The sequence below is a fragment of the Rhineura floridana genome, chromosome 7 (genome assembly GCF_030035675.1).
Source record: "Rhineura floridana isolate rRhiFlo1 chromosome 7, rRhiFlo1.hap2, whole genome shotgun sequence".
Classification (NCBI taxonomy): domain Eukaryota; kingdom Metazoa; phylum Chordata; class Lepidosauria; order Squamata; family Rhineuridae; genus Rhineura; species Rhineura floridana.
The window spans coordinates 790,949-816,649 of record NC_084486.1 but is presented as its reverse complement, the minus strand read 5'-3'; the positions used below and the strand labels follow the sequence as shown (position 1 = coordinate 816,649).

At 41.8% G+C, this 25,701-nt stretch overlaps 1 protein-coding gene across 3 annotated transcripts in view; it reads left to right on the top strand.

Moving 5' to 3' along the window:
* Positions 1-25,701, top strand: part of PIK3AP1 (phosphoinositide-3-kinase adaptor protein 1) — a 99,068-nt gene that overhangs the window by 19,589 nt on the left and 53,778 nt on the right. For all 3 annotated transcript variants that reach the window (XM_061634636.1, XM_061634635.1, XM_061634637.1), the window contains one exon: positions 22,221-22,372. In XM_061634636.1, coding sequence (XP_061490620.1) covers positions 22,221-22,372 — 152 coding nt within the window. The remainder of the gene's footprint in view (positions 1-22,220; positions 22,373-25,701) is intronic.

The window sequence follows — 25,701 nt, the reverse complement described above, 5'->3', positions numbered from 1 at the left end:
TGAAACGTTTTATCTGCAACCCCTTCCCTGGCCACTTTCCCCTAGCTGATGGAGGTCAATAAGGAAAAATATGGGGCATTGCAATGGTAAAGTGGCAGTCATGGAAAACAGCCCCTTCCATCTATCTCCTGCTTCACCTCCCCAAATGCACCCCAGCAAATGCTTTGCACATTGACAGCACACATTTAGTTGGTTTTCTGGTATTTGCTGCTGAAAGTGTAGTTCCATGCTGGGTGCAGCTGGGACGTTCTGAGTTCATATCTTACCACAGCCATGAACTCGCTGGATGACCTTTTGGCCACACCCACGCCAGACATTTATGCCACTTTAAACAGTCATGACTTCCCCCAAAGAATCCTGGCAAGTGTAGTTTGTGACGGGTGCTGAGTGTTATTAGGAGACTCCTATTCTCCCAACAGAGCTCCAATGTCCAGAGTGGTTTCGCAGTCAGCCCCTCTTCTCAGACAATTCTGTGACTGGAGTTCTGTGGGGGGAATTGGGGTCTCCTAACAACTCTCAGGACCCTTCACACATTACACTTCCCAGGATTCTGAGATCATGACTGTTTAAAGTGGAATAAATGTCTGGTGTGGATGTACCTTAGTGAGTCATTTTTCTTTCCAGCCTGCCCATCAATCATATGGACATTAAAAAAATCTGGACTATTATAAAAGTTAGAATTTTATTTGAAACACCTTTCAACACTCAAAAAAGGACTGTCAGTCATTAGAGCAGTATGACAATGGAACCAATTACCTAGGGAAGTGGTGGGCTCTCCAACATTGGAAGCATTCAAGAGGCAGCTGGACAGCCACCTGTCAGGTGTGCTTTAGCTTGGATTCCTGCGTTGAGCAGGGGTGTGGACTCGATGACCTTAAAGGTTCCTTCCAACTCTACTGTTCTATAATTTTCTGTTAGCTGAGACATCTCTCTCTCTCTCTCTCTCTCTCTCTCTCTCTCTCTCTCTCTCACTCACTCACTCACTCACTCACTCACTCACTCACACAGCCACCGGGCATTCCATAACAGACCATGCTCAGTACTCATTTGGGCTGTTTTGGGAGTCATCCCCTTTCTGTTTTCTCTCTCACTTTTTTGTATTCTGCAACACTTGGGGTTCCCTCTTGCCCACTAATACTCCTTATTATGTGTGGTATGGATGGTGATACAATGGCTACATAAACAACAACACTTCCAGCCTGAGCTTCAGAAATAGAGGGAATGACACTCTGACCAGTTTAAGTGGTTAGTATTTAAATCTGATTGGAAACTGTTCAATTTGATACAAAGTGGCTATTAAGCATAACCTAAAAGCTGCAATTCCAAGCATACTTACTTGGAAGTAATTCCCATAGCAGTAAATAGGATTTACTTCTGGAAGTATAGAATCAATCCGTAAGAGTTTCCCAGTAGACACCATACATGTAAGCACATGGCTTTTCCCCAAGAATCTTGGGGACTGTAGTTTACTCCTCACAGAGCTACAATTCCCAGCACCCGTAACAAACTGCAGTTCCCTGGATTCTTTTTTGGGGTGGTGGTGGAAATGTGCTTTAAATCTGTCATGAGTATGCAACTTTGGTGAGATAATAGCTGAAGGTAATCAGCCCAAAATGATAACAAATCATCAGTAGGCATTCCCAAAATACATTCAAACAGTGGGTAAAAAAAAATGAGAATTACAGAGGCAAACAAAGAATGCAGTTAAGCAATAAAGTAATCCAAGAGAGAGGAGACACCTTTGTCTCTGCTCTCTCCCTCCTGAGCCATGAGGGCAACTCCCAAACCTGAGTGTTGCGCCTCCAAGTTAGTTAGAACTAGGTATGCCTTTCCTATCTACTATGTATTTCTATAAATAAAATAGCTTTTCTTATTTTACTAAGTCTTAAGTCTCAGTGATCTCAGTGCAGGGTAAAAGCCTGCCACTTAGGTAAATGCACACATTGGCACACACACATCTCAGACTGTTGACAATCTCTGCTAATATCTATACAAATTTACATAACATGCATCACCTGAACTCACATGATCTAGAGTTACCTTAGATCTTGCAACATTTGCAAATGAGAAGGAATAGGGTTTTATATTAGTTCTGATTGTCTATTGGGCTATCATAGGGTATGTGTTTTTTGCCTTTTCTATGGCAAAAACTCCAACTTCAGTGGAATTTATGTGGTGTGTTCTAATCATTTGAATTTGGCTAATGAATGCTTTATTCTTTCATCAGAACTTTAGCAGTAGTACTAAAATACTAATAAAAAAGGGAAAGAGAAAAAATACTTTACATACATCATTCAGATGTATTGTTAATTATAGATATAGATATAAAGGATAAACGGCATTTTGTCAAAAGTATTTTTGTCTACATTTGATACCTCCTCCTTGGTTTTCCAAGCTTGTCATGGAATGCTTCTCATACAGAATTAATTTGAAATGCTGCATTATCATAATCATCATCTTCAAAATAAAAAATAAATGTACTGCCTTCGAGTTGATTCCGACTTATGATGACCCTATGAATAGGGTTTTCATGAGAGGTAGTGACTGGCCCAAGGTCACCCAGTGAGCTTCATGGCTATGTGGGGATTTGAACCCTTCTACTACCCCCTGTGTGTGTTTAGTTTTAACATTGTTTTAGGCTACTTAGATGTGAAGCAGCCAAGGCCAGCACCTTGTAGGCATTTTTTAAAAAAAGTAACTGAAATGTAATTGTAGTGATTACTTCTGAGAAAAAGTAATCAGTTACTTTCAGAGCAATTGTAACTGTAATTACTACTTTTTTTGCCAAGTAATTGTAACTGTAATTTATTACTTTTTAAAAGTAATCTTCCAAGTTCTGCCAAATGGTCAATATAGGAATCAAATTTATTATATAATTGGTAGCAGGAGATGGAGAAGTTCCATACTTTCTGCGAAAACAAGACCAGGAGCAGACTGTGGTACAGATTGTGAACTGGTAATCTAGAAAATCAGAGTAAAGCTAAAGAAGAACAGCAAAGCAATCATAATGTCAAAATACAATTTAAATAACATCCCAGAGGAATATAAAGATCAAATAAGGAACAGATTTGAGGCTTTAAACGTAGTTGATAGAGACCCAGAAGAACTATGGATTGAAGTCAGAGACATTATCAGGGAAGAATGCAAAAAGGCAATACCTCCAGTTAAAAAGAGAGAAAGACCTCAGTGGATGACTGAAGAAACTCGTCAAATGGTTAAAGGGAGAAGGAAAGCAAAAGCAAAAGGAGATAGAAACACGGTCAGAACCCTAAATGCCAAAATACAGTGACTAGTATGTAGGGACAAAGAGAACTATTACAGTAGTTATTGTATAGAAATAGAAGAGGACAACAAAAAGGGTAGAACAAGAGCCCTATTCCAAAAGATTAGAGAAATGAAAGGGAAATTTAAACCAAGGGTAGGGATGTTGAATAATCAACAGGGAAACACATTGACTGACTGAGATGAAATAAAAGGAAGATGGAAGCAATAAAAGAGATACAAGGATGTCAGATTCATTCATGGAGGAACTGTATGATGATGTAGAACCAGAAATTTTAGAATGTGAGGTAAAAGCTGCTCTTAAAATATTTGGAAGAAACAAATAACCAGGAACAGATGGCATACCAATAGAGTTGCTACAAGCTACTGAGACTGAAATTATCCAAATTTTGAGAAAAAATTGTTAACAAATATGGAAAACTAAACAATGGCCCACAGACTGGAAGCATTAAATATATATCCCAATTCCAAAGAAAGGAGATCCCAGGGAATGTTCGGTATTATAAATATACACACAGAAATAGGAACTAATTTGGTTGGTCCTATTTCTTAGCAGAGTTGTAAAAATACAAGCAGCAGAATGAGAATATAAACCAGCCCCACCTTTCTCTATATAAATAACAACAGACACAATCCTTTAGGTAAAAGAAAAGAATGTTTACTCACAACCTCTTCACATGTTCAGAAGAAGATAGGCTCTAGCTTAGAAGAAAGGAAAATATAGAAGTCTCAGTCCATCTTGGTGTTTGTAATGATGCTCTTAAAGAGAGCATCATGCCATGCAGCCTCTCTCAAAGGTAGGAAGATCAGCAATGGAGAATATTCAAAAATCCCCCAGGACAAAGGAGGAGGAAGTCAGGTAAGTAGCCCCCACCCATTAGGAAGTTACATCATGGTAAAACAGGTACATGGGATATTCCCCAAATATCCCTTAAAGTGACCATGCAACATTTGCCTATTCCAACAGGGAATGCAGTAATTATCAAACAATTGCCTTAATATCCCATGCAAGTAAAGTAATGTTCAAGATTCTACAACAATGGCTCTTACCATATATGGAGCAAGAAATGCCAGATATCCAAGCTAGATTCAGAAAAGGAAGAGGCACCAGAGATCATATCGCAAACATACATTGGATAATGGCACTGACCAAGGAATTTCAGAAGGAAATCACCCTGTGCTTTATAGCAAAGCCTTTGATTGTGTATATCATGAGAAACTATGGAATGCTTTAAAAGAAATGGGGATGCCACAGTATCTGATTGTCCTGATGCGCAGCCTTTACTCTGGACAAGAGGCTACTGTTAAGGACAGAATATGGAGAGACCGATTGGTTCCCAGTGAGACAGGGGTGTATTTTATCACCCTATTTGTTTAATCTATATGCAGAACATATCATATGGAACATGGGATTGGACCAAGATGGAGGTGTGAAAATTGGAGGGAGAAATATAAGTAATTTAAGATATGCAGACAATACCATACTGCTAGCAGAAACCAGTAATGATTTGAAACGAATGCCGATGAAAGTTCAAGAGAAAAGCACAAAAGCAGGACTACAGCTGAACATCAAAAAGACTAAAGTAATGACAACAGAAGTAACTTTAAAGTTGACAACAAGGACATTGAACTTGTCAAGGATCAATACCTTGCCACAGTCATTAACCAAAATGGAGAGAATATTCAAGAAATCAGAAGAAGGCTAGCACTGGGGAGGGCCGCTATGAGAGAACTAGAAAAGGTCCTCAAATGCAAAGATGTATAACTGAACACTAATGTTAGGATCATGCAGACCATGGTATTCCCAATTTCTATGTATGGATGTGAAAGCTGGACAGTGAAAAAAGCAGATAAGAGAAAAATCAACTCATTTGAAATGTGGTGTTGGAGGAGAGCTTTGTGCATACCATGGACTACAAAAAAGACAAATTATTGGATGTTAGAACAAATTAAACCAGAACTATCATTAGAAGCTAAAATGACAAAACTGAGGTTATCATACTTTGGACACATAACGAGAAGACATGACTCACTAGAAAAGACACTATTGCTGGGAAAAACAGGAGGAAGTGGAAAAAGAGGAAGGCCAAAGAGGAGATGGTTTGATTTATTTATTTATTTATTTATTTATTTAACTTGTATACCACTTTATATTTCAAAAAATCTCAAAGTGGTTTACATTTCAACAAAAATCAATATAAGTTTTACATTCAATATTATTGCTAATAATAAGAAAAACAATCTACATTTTAAGTAACATAATTGAGCAATACATCTCTAAACAATATACATAACATGAAACCAAAGTGAATCATATACAAAACAAAGAATATAACAATTATAAAGTATATCTAAAAATTCACATGAATATTACAATAAAAGCACGTATACAATATCTTAAGCCTGTTTTAATTGGAATTAACTATTGAGAGGAAACCACTACTAAAAATGGACCCATACAGCATCAGGGCCACCAGCATTGGAGAACAAAGAAAAAATGAGTCTTTGAACTTCACAGAGGATTCGGGGGTGCTGCAACTGGCTGGTTACATTCACCAAAAGATAACTCAAATCTTGTATCTAACAAAATCTTATGAGGTGTTCTGTTTTTGGTGCCACAGACCTCATGGCCCTTCATCAAGACCTCTGCTTCCAGTGTAGCCCACACCCCAGGGCTTTCCTCATCTGACTGCCTGATGGCCTTCATAAAGGAAGCCACAGCCATGAATTTACAAGATCTGAACAGGGTGGTTCACGACAGATGCTGTTGGAGGTTGATGTCGCCATAAGTTGTGATTGACTTGAAGGCACATAACAACAAAACCTTCCTTGTACCTTTCTCTTGGTGCGTCTGCTTAGAGATATGCGTTGTTCGTTGTTGTTGTTTTGCACCAGCAGCCTGAATTGGGAACACATGAGGAAAGATTACAACCTTTTAATATATTTTTTTGTTGCTAATTATATTTATGAAGATCAAGCAGGGTCTGTCTGCTGCAGGCAAATAATAACAAAATTAATAACAAATATGGTTGTGTCTTGTACCACCTCAAAGGCTAATATTTTTATTGAAAGATTTTGTGGACTAGATAATTAGATGTATCTAATGGAAGTGAGTTCTCGCCCATTAAAGTTTTTATGTTACAATAAGTCTTTGAAGTGCCAAAATGTACTTTTTTGCTATTGCTACAACAGATATCAAAACTAATCCTTTGGAATAATAATACTTAATTATAAAATTCTGTTGGTGGGCCAAACAGCACATGAGGCCACCATCTTGCTGATGCTAAGGAGGTCTGGTCAATGCCAGGATAGATGATCACATGGCACCATCTTGGGTGCTGGAAGAAAAGCACAATATAAATGTAAGAAAATAAGTAAAAAGGCGCTTAGAGTGCATAAAGGACTTTACATAAATTATCTGAGTAAAAAGAAAAGTAGGTCAATATTATATTCGTATTGCAGAAGGCAGGCGTGAGAGAGAATGGCTTGCTTGGATCAGCAACTTAGGATGCAATCTTAAAACACATTTGCTAGGGAATAAGCCTCACTGGCCACAGTGAGATTTTATTTTTTTCTTTCTTTATTTGAAACATTTATATACCAGTTAATCATTTGAATTTCTAAGCAGTGTAGATAAAAACAAGCCATACTTAAAAGAAACAATAAAACAATTAAATAATCATAAAACTAATTCAGGCTGTGTACACACCATACATTTAAAACACATGACTCTCCCCAAACAATCCTGGGAACTGTAGTTTACTCCTCATGGACCTACAATTCTCAGCATTCTTAATAAACTACAGTTTCCAGGATTCTTTGAGGGGGGGGGGAAGTCACGTGCTTTAAATGTATGCAGCCATACTTCCAAGTAATGTATATGATTGCACTGTTAATAATTAAGGTGAGGTTTGAATTGGAGACTTTGCAGTTGACACGTCACATTCTCAGCCATTACATGATACCATGCTCCTAACATGCCCCTAGTTATGCTTATGGTTAACAATACATATTATCCATATCCCACTTCTCATTTGTTTTCTGGTAAGCTGCATCTTGAAATCATGTTCTTGCTGCTCAGTTTTATATTGAGACTTAAAAGTTTTTCTGTTCTGCTTCCTAGTTGGCAACAGATGTTTGAACATGAATAAGAACCACATTCCGATTCACTTGCTTAAAATGCATATGCACGCAGACACAGGACCCACGCCAGGCATGACTGGACCCTTGGGCACCCGCTTGCCCTGGGCCCACAGCACCTGCCCGCACCTACCTCTCCCACTGTGGTAAATGCTGGCCGTGCTGCGCATGCATGCCTGCCATCAACCAACATGGTGGGCGAGGCTTCCCTAAGGGGCTGATGCCTCTGCTGCCATCTTGTTTGATGGCAGGCATGTGCACAGCATGGCCAGTATTCACCCCAACAGGAGAGGTAGGCAGGGCGTGCAGGCGCACATTGTGGGCCTGTATGGTTGTAGGGGAGTGCCTGGGAGCTCCCTCTGTGCGATCCGCTGCAGGGTTGGGAGCCAAAGCTGCCACAGATCGCTGAATGGGAGCTCTACCCACCCACCCTAAGGAGGGGCCCTTTAGAGGCTCCTCAGCCAGGGCCCGACCTGGCTGCCCTCTGTCGGCAGCCCTGCACAGACAAGACTATTACCTTTTTCTTATGAACTTGTTTTGTGGGAATTTGACATCCTTGGCAAGCTTGCTGAATCTTGCTCTAATCTTTCATGAGTGTAATGCTATTTCTTGTAGCTCCCAGTGTAGGTTTGCAAGCCATAGTAAATTAGAATAACATTTTCAGAAACAGGATGTGTTCATTTTTGTAGATGTTATTTTATCTATAAAGATATTTATATGCTGTCCAGTCACATAAAATATCAAGACGGTGTGCAAAAATACATACAATTACAATAAAACACAAGATCCATAAAAACAATACAAAACAACCATAAAAATAAGTGGCTCGTCTTGGGGAAAAAATTAGCAACTGAATGGGCCTGTTGGCATAAAAAAGCCTTCAAGAGATGTCTGAAAGGTAGCAGAAAGGATGCCTGCCAAATCTCTGCTGAAACAGTATGCCATAGCAAGGGAGCAACTTTTAGTTGATGCCGGCTGGACTTCTGAAGCATGGGGGTTGAACCCAGTGACTGAGCTGGGGTACTGAGGCTCAAACGGTCCTTAAGGTATCCTGGACCCAAGTTGTTCAAGGCTTTGTATATTAATAGAAGAATCTTAAACATGGCCTGGTAAGCAATCAGTGCAGATGTTTTAGCAGAGGTGTCACATGCTGTCGGCTATCTGCCATATCAGCAGTCTAGCTGCTGCATTCTGCACTTCCTGGAGCTTCTAGAGCAGGTGTAAGGACAGCCCCACATACACCACATTGCAGTAATCCAATCTCAAGGTTACCAGTACATGGAATATAGTAGCCAGGCCATTCCAATCCAGGTACAGCATGGATTGCATACTTTATTGTAAGTGACATACCCGACTAAGCTAGTAAAAGGCACTCCTTACCACAAAGGTTACTTGGCGAGAAAGATTTCAGTCCAGTTTATTGAGCAATGGCCAGCTAGACTTTTTGCATATACAGAAAAGTGCAACAACAGATTAAAACAGAGATTTTAAAAACATATATCGGTTATATAGCCATACGGAAATAGTACAGAGATTAATTATTTAAATTAATAGATTAATTAAAATGATTCTGGGAACATATATTATGACCACAAAGAATAGCAGCTTTCCTCCTTTCTAGGACTAGTTTAACATATTTAGCAACCCAATGTCACATAGAAATCTGTTCCTGTAAATAAAAATACAATTTTATTTAAAAAGTTATCTGTGAAACCAGTAGGAGCGGGGATAAGTTACTGAATTCTTAAGTCTGAGTATAAACAACTTTCTAGGAGAAAGTAAGCCATAGCCTCTACCTTTTGACACCCAACAGGGCAACATCTGTTCATCTTGTATTGATCATTGGTTATAAGTCCCTTGCCATATGAATATATAGGGGCTGTACAGTATGTTAGAACAACATTTTTTAAATATATTTGTGTATATCTATTATTGTATTTATATCCCACCTCTCCTCCAAGGAGCTCAAGGTGGGGTACATGTTTCTCCCCCTTGCCATTTTATCCTCACAGTAACCCTGTGAGGTAGATTAGGCTGAGAGGCAGTGACTGGCCCAAGGTCACCCGATGAGCTTCATGGCCTTGTGGGAATTTGAACCCTGGTCTCCCAGGTCATAGTCCAACACTCTAACCACTTCGGCACACTGATGTGGAAGCAGTCTGGAGGTCAACATCAGTTAAACACCTTGTGACTTCCAGACGGGCACTACTGTAGCCCCTTGCAATCAAATAGGCCAATGAAATAGAAATAATCTGAAAGATGTTGATGACCCATGACTCTGATCCTGTATCCTCATGGGACAAGTGGGGAGGCCTGTTGAAATATTATCTTAAGCCAATAATGAACACCTGCTTCTGGGGTAAAGTTTTTACTGAACAATAAGCTGCCTCCAAGCATACAATTGCCTTAGGAGTAGATCAGGGAACACTCAAAGCTCATGTCACGAACTTACGTTGTTCCGAGTCCAAAGTTGCAATGTCTGAGATGTTGGCTTGTGTGCGTTGTTGTGTGAAACAGCATACATTACGTTGGAGTTAAGTTGAGCAAGAAACATCCTCAGAGCATGTTAAGAGTCTTTATTAAGACATTAGGGCCATAGGCTTAAGAGTAAATACATGTAGAGATTCTTCAGTCACCCCCCTTCCGGTACATCTCTCTCCATAGATAAACACAAAACACAGCCTCTCAGCTCAGAGGCATAATTCAGAAGAACAACAACTCACATAGACTCTGTTACAACTTTCCCAGCTGTTATCTCCCGTTACCATGACAACCTGTCTGACCTTCAAGTCTGCTCTCTCAGGCCAGACATGGCAGATAAGACTGCTTCTCAAAACACATGCTTGTAACTTTCCAGACCTGATGAAAATATCCTTAGGCAGTATGGCCTAATGCCAACAGTCCCCCTTTTTCATCATGTCTGTAAATCCATTACAACAATAACACATTTCTACAATACATCTTGCAATACATTTCAGTACATTGCATCATCAGTTTAGTACAGTTCAAACTTACATCTCAGTACATAGCAGTACATTTCAGAAACTCTCTGTACATTGAACGTTGTTCAATCAAACTTTGGTTCATTCCAAGCCTTGTCACCAGTTTGCCAAATTTCTCCTCACACAAAGGCTTGGTCATTATGTCAGCCACCATGTTGTTAGTGTCACAAAATTTTAGGTTAACAAACCCCTGCTGCACACAATCCCTTACGTGAAAGTATCTGACACTAATATGTTTTGTTCTCTTGGTATGAGCTTCTGATGTGGCTATCTTAATGCAGGTCTGACTGTCTTCATATACAGTAATCGGAAATTGCATATCAATGCCTATCTCCTGCATGAGCATTGCGAACCATTGTAGCTCATTACAGGCCTGTGATAGGGCCACATACTTGGCTTCTGCACTTGATGTTGCAACCACATTTTGTTTCTTGCTACTCCAGTCAATGCATGACCCGTGCCACATCACAACTATGCCAGAGGTTGACTTACGACTGCTCAGCTCCCCTGCATCTGTGCTTGTGCTTGGCACAGCCTGCGCTGGAGATTCCATTTCCTCAGCTTTTCATTTCTTTGATCTGCGTTTTCCAGAAATGAGCTCATGCAAAGCATCTCTGAGAGGCATTTGCGCACCCTCCACTGTAATGTCAACATCTGTCCCAAACTGTGTTCGTGTTTGTGTGTCATTTGTTCCTGTAAGAAGGACCGTCTCCCCCTGAGCCCAAGGCTCCTCTGAGACTTTAATGCTTCTGCTCAGAATTAACTGCTGTGTTTCTGGACTAGGTGCCAGTTTGCCACTTCTCTTACCCTGTGGCTTGTAAACTCGGCTGCGATGCACTCTTTCAGGCATCAGCCTGACTGCATTACATGAATACTGTGGCTGTGTGCTTTTAACAGCTGTCTTCTTACAGCTCTGGCGGTCATTCCCTTTCCGCCCCATTAAACTCAAGGCATCAGCACACTTCACACCCACGGTCATTTTAAACTGCCCTTGTGTCATGAAACCCTGACAGACAACATTTTCTCCTCTTTGCACCCAACATTTTCCTTTATCAAACCAGACTGAAAATTGACAACTCACCAGTTTGCCTACTGATAAAATATTATGAGCCAAATCCGGAATGAACAAACAGTTTGACATAATTCCAAGCTTGTCAAATTTAATCAGACCTTTAGCTTGCACAGATTTCCGTGATCCATCAGCAAGTAAAACAAAGTCCTGCTCATCTGTAGACGTGTAAAACAGACTCCTGTCTTTAATTAATATATGGCTGGCTCCGCTGTCGACAATAAAGTTAATTTGTTCCAAGTCTTTAGACTTCTGTTTACAAACACAGTTCACACTGCCTTGCTTCAAGCCTCCGTCCCTGGAGTTTCACTTGATTGCACATTCTTTACGGAGATGCCCACGGGCCCCACAGGCAAAACAAGACTTCAGTCGCTGCTGCTCCCGCTTGTTTTCCTGTCTGCTTTCGGCAGCCTGCTCCGGTTCGGCATATTTCTCCTCCTTGCTTCTGACAGCTCCCACCGGCTGGGCTCTCAGTGCCTCCTGCCTCCGCTGCCATTCCTGGGACAATTCCTGCAACGCGTCCCACATCTTTTTAGCCGACAGCTCATCTCTCACACACATCAGTAGAGAATCCGATAGAGCCAAGATTATAAACGCCTGCGCCCTCTGGTCTCGACGCTTCCAGGCCGCGGTCAATACCGCCAGGGGTTTTTCTTCAATCACGTCCCATAAATCCTCTGTTATCAGCAAAGCCCTCATCCTCGGCTTCCAGCTGGCAAAATTCTTCTCATTAAGTCGTTCCATCGGCAAGCCTCCCCCAGACAGGTTTACAGCCATGTTGCTCACCTCCGTCTGGTTCAATCAATCAAGCTGCCCTCTCTGGAACTCCGTCGGCCTTTCAGACCAGCAACTTACTCCGGTGTAATGCGCTGTGGAGCGTAACCATCCTCTGCTACCACTGTTGGCTTGTGTGCGTTGTTGTGTGAAACAGCATACATTATGTTGGAGTTAAGTTGAGCAAGAAACATCCTCAGAGCATGTTAAGAGTCTTTATTAAGACATTAGGGCCATAGGCTTAAGAGTAAATACATGTAGAGATTCTTCAGTCATCCCCTTTCTGGTACATCTCTCTCCATAGATAAACACAAAACACAGCCTCTCAGCTCAGAGGCATAATTCAGAAGAACAACAACTCACATAGACTCTGTTACAACTTTCCCAGCTGTTATCTCCCATTACCATGACAACCTGTCTGACCTTCAAGTCTGCTCTCTCAGGCCAGACATGGCAGATAAGACTGCTTCTCAAAACACATGCTTGTAACTTTCCAGACCTGATGAAAATATCCTTAGGCAGTACGGCCTAATGCCAACATGAGAATGCCCAAACAGTGGCCCCATACAGCAGTTGAGACAAGAGCTTAGTCATGTAAAGCTCAAAGAAGGGCTTCACTAGCCTACTGCCTGATCCAGCTGCAAAGCAGAAAATGGCATTGCCTGTTACGTTAGCTGTTAGGGCAGTAGGGGTGGGTGGACCAAGAGCCAGAGTTTTTGAATGTCATCCCCAGGTATTTATAAGAGGTGACTTACTCAAGTGGCTGATTGTCCAGCTGCCAACAGTACTTCTGCTTTCTCTTACCAGCACCATTATTTTAGTTTTGGAATAATTAACATTTAAGAGTTCTTTCACACAATATATGCCAAGGGCTCCCAGAAGTTTACACATCCCCACCTGTGTATATGAAAGAAGAATGACAGCATCTGCATAGAATAAGATGGAAATGCTCTTGTCTCTCAGATTGGGGGGGGGACTCCACTGCTGTTAAGGAAGAAACTACATCATTAAGCTAAATAGGAGAGGCACTAATAAGCACCCTTGGCTTGGTGTACTTCTTGGTTGGCAGGGACAGATTTCAAGAGACAACTCCCTGCTGTTATTCTGACATGCATACTAGAATTATTACACAATTTCTACTTAGTAGTCCACAGTCCATATTCAGGATGGCCAATTTATGCCAGAGCCAAGGGATGTGAGATGGAATCAAAGGCTGCTTTAAAGTCTACAAGAGCAGTATAAAGAGAGTGATATGGTGGCCACATATATCTCTTTACTACAGTGGCCAGGTCATCCCAATCCAGGTACAGCCATAGCTGACATACCAGACAAAAGTGGTAAAAGGCACTCCTAGCCACAGAGGTGACTTAGGCTTCTAATAACAAAGATGTATCCAGGAGTACCCCAGGCTTCAGAGGGAATGTATACCCGAAAGGCAATTAGCCTATCTTCCAGACATGGGAATCACCTATCCGCAAAGCTCTGTCTTCCCAGGACTCAAACTCAGTATATTGGTTCTCATCCAGTCCACAACTATATTCAGACACTGCTCCAGGGCTTGCACAGCCTCAGGTGTTAAAGAGAACTAGAGCCGCATGTCATCAATTTTGTAGCATGGTTGATGACACCATGCTACAAAACTCATAATGACAGCTTCTAACAGCTTCATGTAGATAAATAGTGTTGGGGTCAAAATAGTTCCCTGCAGAACTCCACAAGTGCCAGAGGGCCAAAAACAATTCCCCGAATGCTACTCTGAACTCGACTGTGCTGGTAGGAATGCAACCACCCCACTCTGGCTAACTTCAACCAGTCAGTGAGGACAGGGGTCCAGAGGGGATGTGGGCAGATGCATTGCTTCAAGTATCCTGTCAACATAATGAGGCCACATGAATTGGAAAGAATCCCATAACACTGGGCCAGATGTAGCGTTGGACACCTCAACCAGATTTGATGTAATAGTGGCATCTAAGTTGCTATAAAGTCAAATGACTTTGTATTCAAAGTATATCTCAAACACTTCACAGCTAGACACCTTGTGCTACAGAGGCCCACCCTCCCAAATTCAGGTTGACTAATCTCCCAACCACACAGAACAACCCTACAGGCCAAGTTCCTGAGGACACCATGGATGCAGCAAAGTATGACTTCTTTGCTGCCCTCACTGCCCCACGGTAGTCATCATTGTGTGCCCTAATATGTCTTTGGCTGGCTTGGAAGTGAAATTTCTACCACTTGCACTCCAGTTGCTAAGGAATTATTGCTGAGGTGTGGCTGCAGTAACACACAGGTTCTTTTCTGAGCATGTACATCTAAGTAGCTACAAGCCTAAGCATACTTAGTTCCTATTTATATGATGCTAAGCTTAGCATTCATAGAATCATAGAATCCTAGAGTTGGAAGGGGCCTTGTAGGCCATCGAGTCCAACCCCCTGCTCACAGCAGGAAATCCACAGCTAGATCATCTCCCGCAGATAGCTGTCCAGCCTCTGCTTGAAGACATCCAGCGAAGGGGATCCCACCACCTCCCTAGGCAGTCGGTTCCATTGCCGAACTGCCCTTACTGTCAAGAAGTTCCTTCTAATGTCCAATCTGAATCTACACTCCTGCAACTTAAAACCATTAGACCTAGTCCTACCCTCTGGGGCAGCAGAGAACAAATCTGTACCCTCCTCTATGTGACAGCCCTTCAGGTACTTAAAGAGTGCAATCATGTCACCCCTCAGCCTTCTCTTCACCAGACTGAACATGCCAAGTTCCTTCAACCTTTCCTCATAAGACTTGTTCTCCATACCGGCTATCATCCTCGTCGCCCTCTTCTGAACCCGCTCTAACTTGTCTATATCTTTCTTAAAATGAGGCGCCCAGAACTGAACGCAGTATTCCAGATGAGGCCTGACTAATGCAGAATATAGTGGGACTATTACTTCCCTCGACCTGGAAACTATAGCTCTGTTTATGCATCCCACAACCGCGTTTGCCTTTTTTGCCGCAGCATCACACTGCTGGGTCATGTTCAATTTGCGATCCACTACAATTCCAAGGTCCTTCTCACACGCACTACTGCTAAGCCGGGTATTTCCCATCCTGTACCCGTGCATTTTGTTTTTGTGGCCTAAATGCAGAATCCTGCATTTGTCTTTATTGAATGTCATTTTATTAATTTCAGCCCAATTTTCTAGTCTATCCAGGTCCCTTTGGATTTTATTCCTGTCTTCCATTGTGTTAGCTATCCCTCCCAGTTTCGTATCATCCACAAACTTCATAAGGCTTCCCTCCACCCCATCGTCTAAGTCAACTGATAAAAATGTTGAAGAGTATCGGCCCCAGGACAGAACCCTGTGGCACTCCACTCGAAACCTCCTTCCAGTTCGAAGCAGAGCCACCGACGACCACTCTTTGAGTACGGTTTTCCAACCAGTTGTGAATCCACCTGACAGTATTTCTATGTAGTCCGCATTTGACGAGTTTGCTAATCAAAAGGTCATGGGGGACTTTGTCAAACGCTTTGCTGAAATCTAGATAGATCACATCTACAGCATTTCCACCATCTACTAGGCTAGTGACCCGATCAAAAAAAGAGATGAGATTAGTTTGACAGGATTTTTTCTTGACGAACCCATGCTGGCTCCTACTAATCACAGCATTGTCATCTAGATAGTTGCCAATGGACTCTTTTATTATACGTTCTAATATCTTTCCCGGTATTGAAGTCAGACTGACCGGCCTGTAATTCCCCGGATCTTCTTTTTTACCCTTTTTAAAGAGCGGGACGACGTTTGCCCATCTCCAATCCTCCAGCACCTCTCCCGTTCTCCAGGATTTTTCAAAGATGATGGCAAGAGGTTCCGAGACTACATCCGCAAGTTCCTTCAATACTCTGGGATGCAGTTCATCAGGCCCTGGAGATTTGAACTCATTTAGGTTAACTAGGTATTTCCTGACTATCTCCTTATCAATCTTGAACTGCAGTCCTGACCCCTTACTGAAATTGCTACCGATGCAAGGTTGCACACTGTTCCCTTTTTGGGAGAAAACGGAGGCAAAATAGGTGTTGAGCAGTTCTGCCTTTTCCTTGTTATCTGTCAACAATTTGCCATCGTCATTGAGCAGCAGTCCCACCATTTCCTTGGTCTTTCTCTTGCTTCGAACATATCTGAAAAACCCCTTTTTGTTGTTCCTCGCTTCCCTCGCCAGCCTCAGCTCATTCTGGGTTTTAGCTTTCCTTACGCTATTCCTGCAAGTCCGAGCCGCTCGTCGGTACTCTTCCTTGGTGATGCGTCCTTCCTTCCATTCTTTATACATGCTCTTTTTTACTTTTACCTCCTCCACCAGTCTTCCGTGTAGCCACATTGGCTTTTTCCGATGTCTTCCCTTTTCTTCCTCTTTGGAATTGTTTGCGATTGTGCTTTTTGTAATACGTTCTTCATGAACTCCCACGCTTCTTGGGCTCCTTTTTTCTTTAGTCTATCTAGTCACGGGATCCTACCCATCATTTCCCTGAGCTTGCTAAAATCGGCTTTCCTGAAATCCAAGGTCCATGTTTGACTATATTCTTCTTTGGCTTTCCCCAGAATCATGAATTCCAGCATTACGTGGTCACTTTCCCCCAAGGTACCGACCGCTTTAATTCCCATGACCAATTCGTCCCTGTTAGTTAAGATCAGGTCCAGGATTGCCGATCCCCTTGTTCCTTCTTCTACTTTTTGAAAGAGGAAATTATCAGCAAGGCTCATCAGGAATTTGTTGGAGGCTTTGTGCTTCGCAGAGTTTGTCTCCCAGCAGATATCCGGGTAGTTGAAGTCCCCCATCACTACTACTTCTTGCCTCCTTGAGATTTCAGAGATTTATTTGAGAAAGGCCTCGTCTACCACCTCTTCTTGGCCAGGGGGTCTGTAGTAGACACCTATTACCATGTTGGTTTTATTTGTTTCTCCATTTATTTTTACCCAAATGGTCTCTACCGGACCCCTTTGTTCGCTCTCTTGGATTTCCATAGAGGTGTATTTGTCTTTGACGTATAACGCTACTCCCCCTCCTTTTCTGTTGCTTCTATTCTTTCTGTAATATCCTTGAATGGCTATATTCCAATCATGGGAGTCATCCCACCAACTCTCTGTTATCCCTATGAAGTCATATTTGCCTTGATGCACTAAGACTTCAAGCTCCCCTTGCTTGTTTCCCAAGCTCCGCACGTTGGTATATAGACACCAGAAGTCTCTTTTGTCCTGATTGGATTCCTCCGTTAATATACTGTGAGCTTTGCCGTGCATCCCTTTCTCTCTCCCAGTGTCTCCTGTACCCTTCAAATCGTTGCGTTTACAACCCGCTGTCTTTGGATTGGTATTTAAGCTATCATCTCCATCCAGTCTAAACACTTATGGATAGAGAGCCAGGCTTGTAGATTTATACAAAAAATGTCACGGCTTTGTCAAATTCCTAAGCCTCACAACAAAAGTAAAATTTGATCCAGAAGATTTGTCAAAATATTTAGTGGAAAAGCTCTGTGTAAAGCAAGAGTTGAGTAAAGTGGTGCTTGTCAGTGGGAATGCCCAGAGAACAAGCAAACGTGTTCAGGATTGGTCTGTCAGATTGAAGATCTAAACATATTTGACAAACTTTCTTCATTGTGAAAAAAACCCCTTAATCATAAGGAGAGGATTGCAAGCACAAAAATAACCTGCTGTAAGAATTTGTGGCTTTTGTGGCAGAAATTTTAAAAGGCAATAACCTTAACCGAAATGTTTTAGAGGTAAAATTTTTTGTTGTGCAAGCCACGGAAGTCATCGGCAAAACTACATAGCATTCCGCTTCTTATCATCTTGCTCCGTCTGCACTGATGACATTGCCTGGGCCATTAAAAACCTGTGTGGGATTTGAAAATGTGTGAAAGTCATGGTAATCTCTTTCAGTTGTTCTTACTATTATTGCAGTAGCTTATTGCAAAAATGTGTCAGTTCTGGCTACTGGCAGCATATTACATTTGGAGGTTATATGCATACGGAAATTTGCAAATCACCCAGGAGAACACTTTCTCAAACAGTCCAGATGGAACAGTTAAGTTCTACTGAGAACAATGGCAGTGTTGATGTGTCCATTTTTATAGTTGCATCTTTATGGTAAAATACCCATCAAGTTAGGGAAATCTAAACATATATTTCCAAAGGACCTTTGGTATATGAACTAAACAGATACTGTCACTGATGGTTTTCTTTTCACATGCACAATGTATGTCATTCCGGACATCTTCAACTATAAGCACAATCTCAACCAACTTCATTTTCTGTTCATCCCAAGTGTTTGTGAAAGTTATTTCAAACTGGTTCTCTTGATATTTCCAGATCTATCTTCTTTGAGGAAGAAGACACCAAGGAAAAAAAGTGTGTGTGTGTTATAAAACTCAATATTTGGTCCAACTATACCTGCATAGGCAGTGTTACTTGATGATTATGAACTTCACTCTACAGATTTGGTTGCATTAGAAGCAAATCTCAAACACTATTCTGCAGAATTATTGCTGAGCCAAAATGCCACCTTCCATTTCACTGCTCCATTCATGGGCTATAAAAGGGGGGGAGGTGATTTTTCAGGGTGTGAAATGGTAGTTGTGGGAGCTGAAACTCACCGCCCCTGGAGCTTTTACCCCTGTCGCTATTCCCAGCCCCCAAATCTCCCTAAAGCAATACTATGTGATACTATTGCATCATTTTTACAGGGGCTTCTATTAAAAAATGGCAACCATAATTTTCTGCAGAAGCCCCTGTCAGAGTGATGCTGTGTAATGTCTCAGGAGAAATTCTGGCAGTGTCAGGGAAGTATTTCAGCTACTCGCCACCAGCCCAAAATTTGCCAGGGGCTGCTGTTCCCCATTCCCACTGCAGAGATTTCAAACTAAATGTTCTCTGTACAGAACATGAAGCTCAGCCCTATGAGGCATGGTTAACAGTGTAAATAACACAAAATCAAGTAGAGAAAACGGTTCTTCTTGAACTATATATGGATCAGTTCTAAGGAACCCAAGAGGTCTCAGAATGGGTAGAAAGTGGTCAGGACTTGGCACTTACTTCCTGTGCTAGTGGTGCTCTGCCTCCACTGTAAATGTAAGTGCAATAGTGCAAGAATGCCAACTAGGCTACAGTATTGGCCCAAATAGTGCCAGTTGTTGTACAAACTGGATATTGTCAGTTAAACTGACATGCTAATCAGGACTCACCAGAGCCTATAAACCAGGGATAGGGAGCTTAGTGCCCCTCCAGATGTTGTCCTCCTAGACTACAATTCCCATGGTCCCTGATCATGGGTCATGCCAGCTGGGATTGATGGGAGTCCAAACACATCTGCAGGGCCACAGGTTCCCCATTGCTGCAGTAAGCCTTAACATCCAAGACAACTTCTCAATCTGAACTTGTCAGGAGCAACTGCTGAACTGCCTTCCCTCACTTTGCCTCTTCCTCCCCACTTGTCTACCAGCTCTGCAACCTGATCATTGGCATGTCTTTGAAAATGCTCTCTGCCTCTGTTCCTTCTGGACATTGGTTGGTTTGCATCAACACTGGACCCCCTGCCACACACTGTATTTGATATTGGACAAGGTCTTAAACAGTTATCAGTGAGCTGGTTGTCTGCATGTATATTACTACAGTTAGTCCAGAATGCAGCAGCCAGATTGTTGACGCGGACAAGAAGGTCCGCTCATATCACACCTGCTCTGGCTCGTCTGCACTGGCTTCCTATTTGTTTCCGGGCTAAATTCAAAGTGCTGGTTTTGACCTATAAAGCCTTACACGGCATGGGACCGCAATACCTGGTGGAGCGCCTCTCCCAATATAAAACTAAACGTACACTGCGCTCAACATCTAAGGCCCTCCTCCGAGTACCATCCCATTGAGAAGCTCGGAGGGTGGTGACTAGAAATAGGGCCTTTTCGGTTGTGGCTCCCGAACTGTGGAATGGTCTGCCTGATGAGGTGTGCCTGGCGCCGACGCTGCTATCTTTTTGGCTCCAGGTGAAAACCTTTTTATATTCCCAGGCATTTTAATGCGTATTAGTATATGTATTTGATGTATTTTGCTACTGTTTGATTATTTTGTTTACCTTTGTTGGTTTGATTTTATTGTATTATTGTATTTATATATTTTGATTGCTTTATTGTATGTACACCGCCCAGAGAGCCCTTGGGCTTAGGGCAGTATATAAATTAAATTAAATAAAAATAAATAAATAAATATACATGTCTGCATATTATACATGTCTGCATGTATATTATACAACCTTAAGGTTGTTACACCTTGTCAGTTGTTCCTGATCATATCCAAGAGCTTGGATTTGGAGACGTCAATAACACAATAAGAACAACTTCTTGCATTTATTGCAAGCCTTCATGTGGATAAAATTGGCAGCCATTGGCACATACGGTGTCAGCATCCAGCAGAGTTGGGCAAATGTCAGTGCCCATGGACCCCAGAAGGTCAATTAGAGTTGATAACGAGCAACAAAAATATAGTGATAGCATGACTAGCAGGCAAAAACAGGGAAGGAGGAAACCCCAAGAGTTAAAATTAGCATTTATTGTAAGTCCAGTGCATTTTGGGAAACAAACCTTTTTCAGGGGCACTTGTGAATACTTGTAAATATACAGATAAGATAACTGGGGAAAGGATAACTAGTACAAAAATAAAATGGAGTTAAATATATTCTCCTGAAGCTATACAAAAGCAGGGGGTGCCAACCTTTCTGGACCAGAGGACGCATTTCAAATTTTAATAGAGTGCTAGGGGCACCAGTTACAAAATGGATGCCATGGGGTACATGGCGTAACACAAAATTGGAGCAGTCATGGTGAAACATTTCTCATAATTGTATTTCCATACTCAAAAAGTCTTGACCTATTGAATTTCTTCCTGACATACAGCTGTTAAAGGCACAAGAACCCTGTTTTCCCCCAGTGCCAATCCTAAACTAAAGCCTAGGCTGCCATCCTGTACCCACTTACCTGGAAGTAAGCTCCATTAAACATAAAGAGATTTACTTCTGAGCAGATATGTATACCATTGTACTGTAAGTTTACTATAGTGAGATCTTAATGAGTACCTGGTCTTTAGCTCAACATGCCTAAGCCTCTTTGCAAAGTTTTTGAATTTGCCTTTTTGGGGAGGGGGATTCTTTAACATTCACCCACACTTACTGTGTAGTAGCATTTGCAGAAAATAACTTCTTGGTACTACTTGATCTCAGGTGAACCCATAATTGGAAAGATGTATCCTGGTTGCTAGGGAAAAAAGAAGGGCAAACTATGGAGATTCCAAGGACTAGGGAAAAAAAGACAGAAGTAGGAAAGGGAGGGAGAAACAGCAGCTGTTTAAGACCTCAGGGTGTCCAAACAACTCACTTATCAATCACAGCTCTGACATAACCCCAAAACATTTTAAATATAATTAGTATTTTATTATTACATTATTATTATTAAATTACAGAACATACTGTGAGACCTTTCCAGAAATATCACGACACTTTTCTACAGTTCAACCAGGACGCCTCTGCAGGTGGAGCCAGTGCCTACTGCTAACCCAAAGCTTCCTGTTCCTCCTTGACCTCTTTTAATCCCTCAGATGAAGTCAAGCGTGTATCCCTCATAGGCATATTGGGCATTTTGAAACCCAAAGTGTCGTTCTTCCAGTTGAGTGTGAGTAATGCTAGTGGGTCCGAACCAGGCCATACATAATTCTTACATAGTATCTGCAACTAAAATGAGTCCATTGGGCTCTTTTAATTCCAACTAATTCATGATTGAGGCCAATGTAATACCATCCCTTATGTGTGCAGAATGCACACCATTTGTAAGCACCAGCTTACACTTACAGTTCAACTTCCTTTTAAGGGACTTCCTTAGTGAAGTAATGAACTTCTTGCTGTACTACTTTTAGAAATGACGTTACCCTTTGTGCTTCACTTAGATTCTGGTTGCGATTCAGTGACTGATGCAGAAGTGGAGGATGACAGAAACTTACAAGATGCATGCAATATTGCAATGAGCCAACAGCATGGGACCTTGGTAACCAGACTAGGAAGCCTAAATACAGTGCAGCCTGATCGCATACGCTGTGGGGTACAGTATGTCTCCATTCCTTTAAAGGTCATATGAAAATATGGGGGGTTGTGCATGCAGCTAAGCTATGCCAAGGCTTTCCATATCCCAGGTTTGTTGTGTTTGTGTCCAATGATGTTTGCCCCCTTCTCCCCATAGTGTGCAGTTAGAGAAGTGTGTGGTGCGACACCATCCTCTAGGGCAGTTTCCTTTCCCCACTCCATATTATTGTCTGTGGTGGTGTTTGTCTGTGTTTGTGTGATGATATCACATTGCGCTTTTCTGTAACTGTGGCCCAATCTGCACTATACATTTAAAGCAGTATTATACCACTTTAAACAGTCACGGCTTCCCCCAAATAATCCTGGCAACGATAGTTTAAGGGTGCTGAAAGTTGTTAGGAAACTCCTTACCCTCACAGAACTACAATTATCTGAGTGGTTTAACAATCCAACCCCTCTTTCCAACTGTCCACAAACTACACTTTCCAGGATTCTTTGGGGGAAGCCATGACTGCTTAAAGTGGAATAAAAATGCTTTAAATGTGTAATGCAGATGGGAACTATGTGTTTAAGGGAGAGGATGAGGAACACATCTCAGTGTCTGGCATCACTTATAGGTCCGTTCTGACCTAGCCTAGCTGGACATCACACATTGATTCAAGCCTAATGCACATGTGTTTTTCCTTACCCACTTGTGAAACCCCGAAATCCATGCAGATTTTCAGGACTTGGTTTTGAGTACTGCCACAGTCACTCATGCTGCTCTTGTTCTGAAGCCTGAGTGGCAAATCTTGTGACATAACAATAATTCTTAGGGAACAGTCCACTCAGTCCAGTTCTTTCCATGTGGGAGGGCTGCTTGGGGGTATATAGAGCATACAATCCTGCACGTGGTATAATGCTTATGGGAGTGTGTGGATGATGCATTGAGAGACTGAAGCCACATTCTCATTATATGTTTATTCCAGTGTTATTCCACTTTAAACAGTCATGGCTTCCCACAAAGAATCCTGGGAAGTGTAGTTTGTGAAGGATGCTGAGAGTTGTTAGGAGGCCCCTATTCCCCACACAGAGTTACAATTACCAGAGTGGTTTAATAGTCAGTCCCTCTGATTGTAGCTCTGAGGGGAATAGGGATCTCTTGATAGATCTCAGCACTCTTAACAACCTACTTTTCCCAGGATTCCTTGGAGGAAGCCATGACTGTTCAAAGTGGAATAAATATATGGTGTGAATGTGGTATGCCCGTGGTGTGTGGGGAGAAAGAACTTTAGTATAATTAATTACCTTAGCAGTCCTTACTACAACACAATGGAACAGTATCATTATTTGTCTATTAAAGAGCAGGTTGGAGTTGCCTAAGGCTGCTTCGAGATAATTCAGCTTCAGACAAATTTTGCAACTGATTGGTAGATCAACCTGTTGCCCCTTTAGGTGTGGCCTATGGAAACATTTTATTGTAGTCTGAGGCAGAGACAGTGACTGGCGCAATGCTTTGCTCCAAACACAATACAGGCGGGCCTCGCTTTACGGAGCTTTGCCTTTTGGTGTTCTGCTAATGCGGCGACTTTCAATTAGGGAAAGTCCCCGGTTTAAGGCGCTTGTTCCACTTTTACAGCAGTTTTTGCTTGTAGCGCACCATTTTTGTGTCATTTTCGTGCAACGCACACCATTATCTTCAATGGGTTCCGCTTTTTGGCAGCAGTCCGGAACGGAACCTGCTGTATAAGCGGGGTCCGCGTGTAATAGGTGGTCCTGAAAAGTCTGAAGTCAGCAGCAGGAAAGGGAGGTGTGTCTACCTGAGGGCAGAGTCACTTCAAATTCAGCCAGAAGAACCATTCTCACTGCTTTTGAAGTGACTAGTGTACCCACAGCATTAGTCCTGTCCACTAATTTCAATAGGTCTACTCTGAGTAGGGCTAACACTGGATAAGCCCTAAAATAGTAAAAATCCCTGAGGATCCTTACCACAGGACAGTTAGTGGCAGGTGGAGCGGAATATCTGAACCTGGGCTCATGGCTTGTTTCCCCCAAGCAGAGCATGAGCAGTAAACCAACAAATATTGTCAATAGCTCATGGTTTGCTTGGATAGAGAGAGACAAACCATGAGTCTAGCTTTGGACAGAGCATTGAGCTAAACCATGGCTTAGCTCCCAGCAGTGTGGCAGAAGCAAAGCAGTTGTGTTTTTCATTGTGTGCACCAGAACACTGCCTTTTCCTGTTAAGTTTCGCTGTGGTTTAAACCAGCTTTCATCAGCCTGGGGCCCTCCAGATATTTTGAGCTACAACATCCATCAGCAAGTTGTGCTGATTGAGGCTGATGGGACTTGTAGCCCAAAAAATTTGGGGGGCACTGAGTTCGTGAAGATTTTTTTTAAGTGATGTGCAGACTTGTCATTTAAATGTGGAATATGGTTGGTGAAGTTCAAGATGATACTTCCAACTGTATTTAACAGTTACAATGGAACAAATTCAAGGGAGGGGAGACTCCTATTTAAAAATATGTTCCTTGTTGGAACCAATCCGATTTTACATAGTTCTCTTGTTCCACTGTAGTTGCTTCATCCATCTCAAGTTCTGTGCAAACTAATTGGGTCTGGGCCAAGTAATTGTTGGGAAGGTCACCTATGAGCATCTGTGACTGAGGCCGGTAAGGTTCATCAGCAAAGGAGCCAACCATATCTGATGGAAAAATCATCTAGAGGTCCCTGGAATCTGACTGGTTTCATTAGTCAATCAGACAAATTGGCCCGCACAGCAGGTCTTCTGAATAATTGGAATACAAGGTTGTATCCAACTAAGTTATATTAGAGTAGGCTCATTGAAATGAATGGATATGACTAACATTAGATTAAGGATGTGCTGGAATTCTGCCCAATTAGGATTTGGTGCTGAATTTTCCATTAATTTGCTTATTCTCTATTGTTGTGGATTGGATTTTTATGTAGTGATATTCTGTGGCTATTTTTGAAATTGATTTTTTTTAAAAAAACTACCTCTAAAACACTGATATTATGATAATTTTATTGATATTTCCTTTAAAATATCAATATTTTCTTTCAATATAGTGAAATTAATATCATTTTTATATTCCTTTCAAAATATCAATATTAATATCAATATTTTTGCAAGGGAAAAAACGGATCTGTAAAAGCCGTGGCTAGTGGACCATTAACTGGCATCTATACTGGCATGTTAGGTCAATGGAATTCCTTTGAACCAGCACCAGCCAATGGATCCCACCTTTACACTGGATACAACCCAATTTCAGTGTAGGATTCTATGTGAATGTGGAGTTTTGTATTAAAATAGTTTATGAAGGACTGGGGTGGAGAGTTGAAATTCAC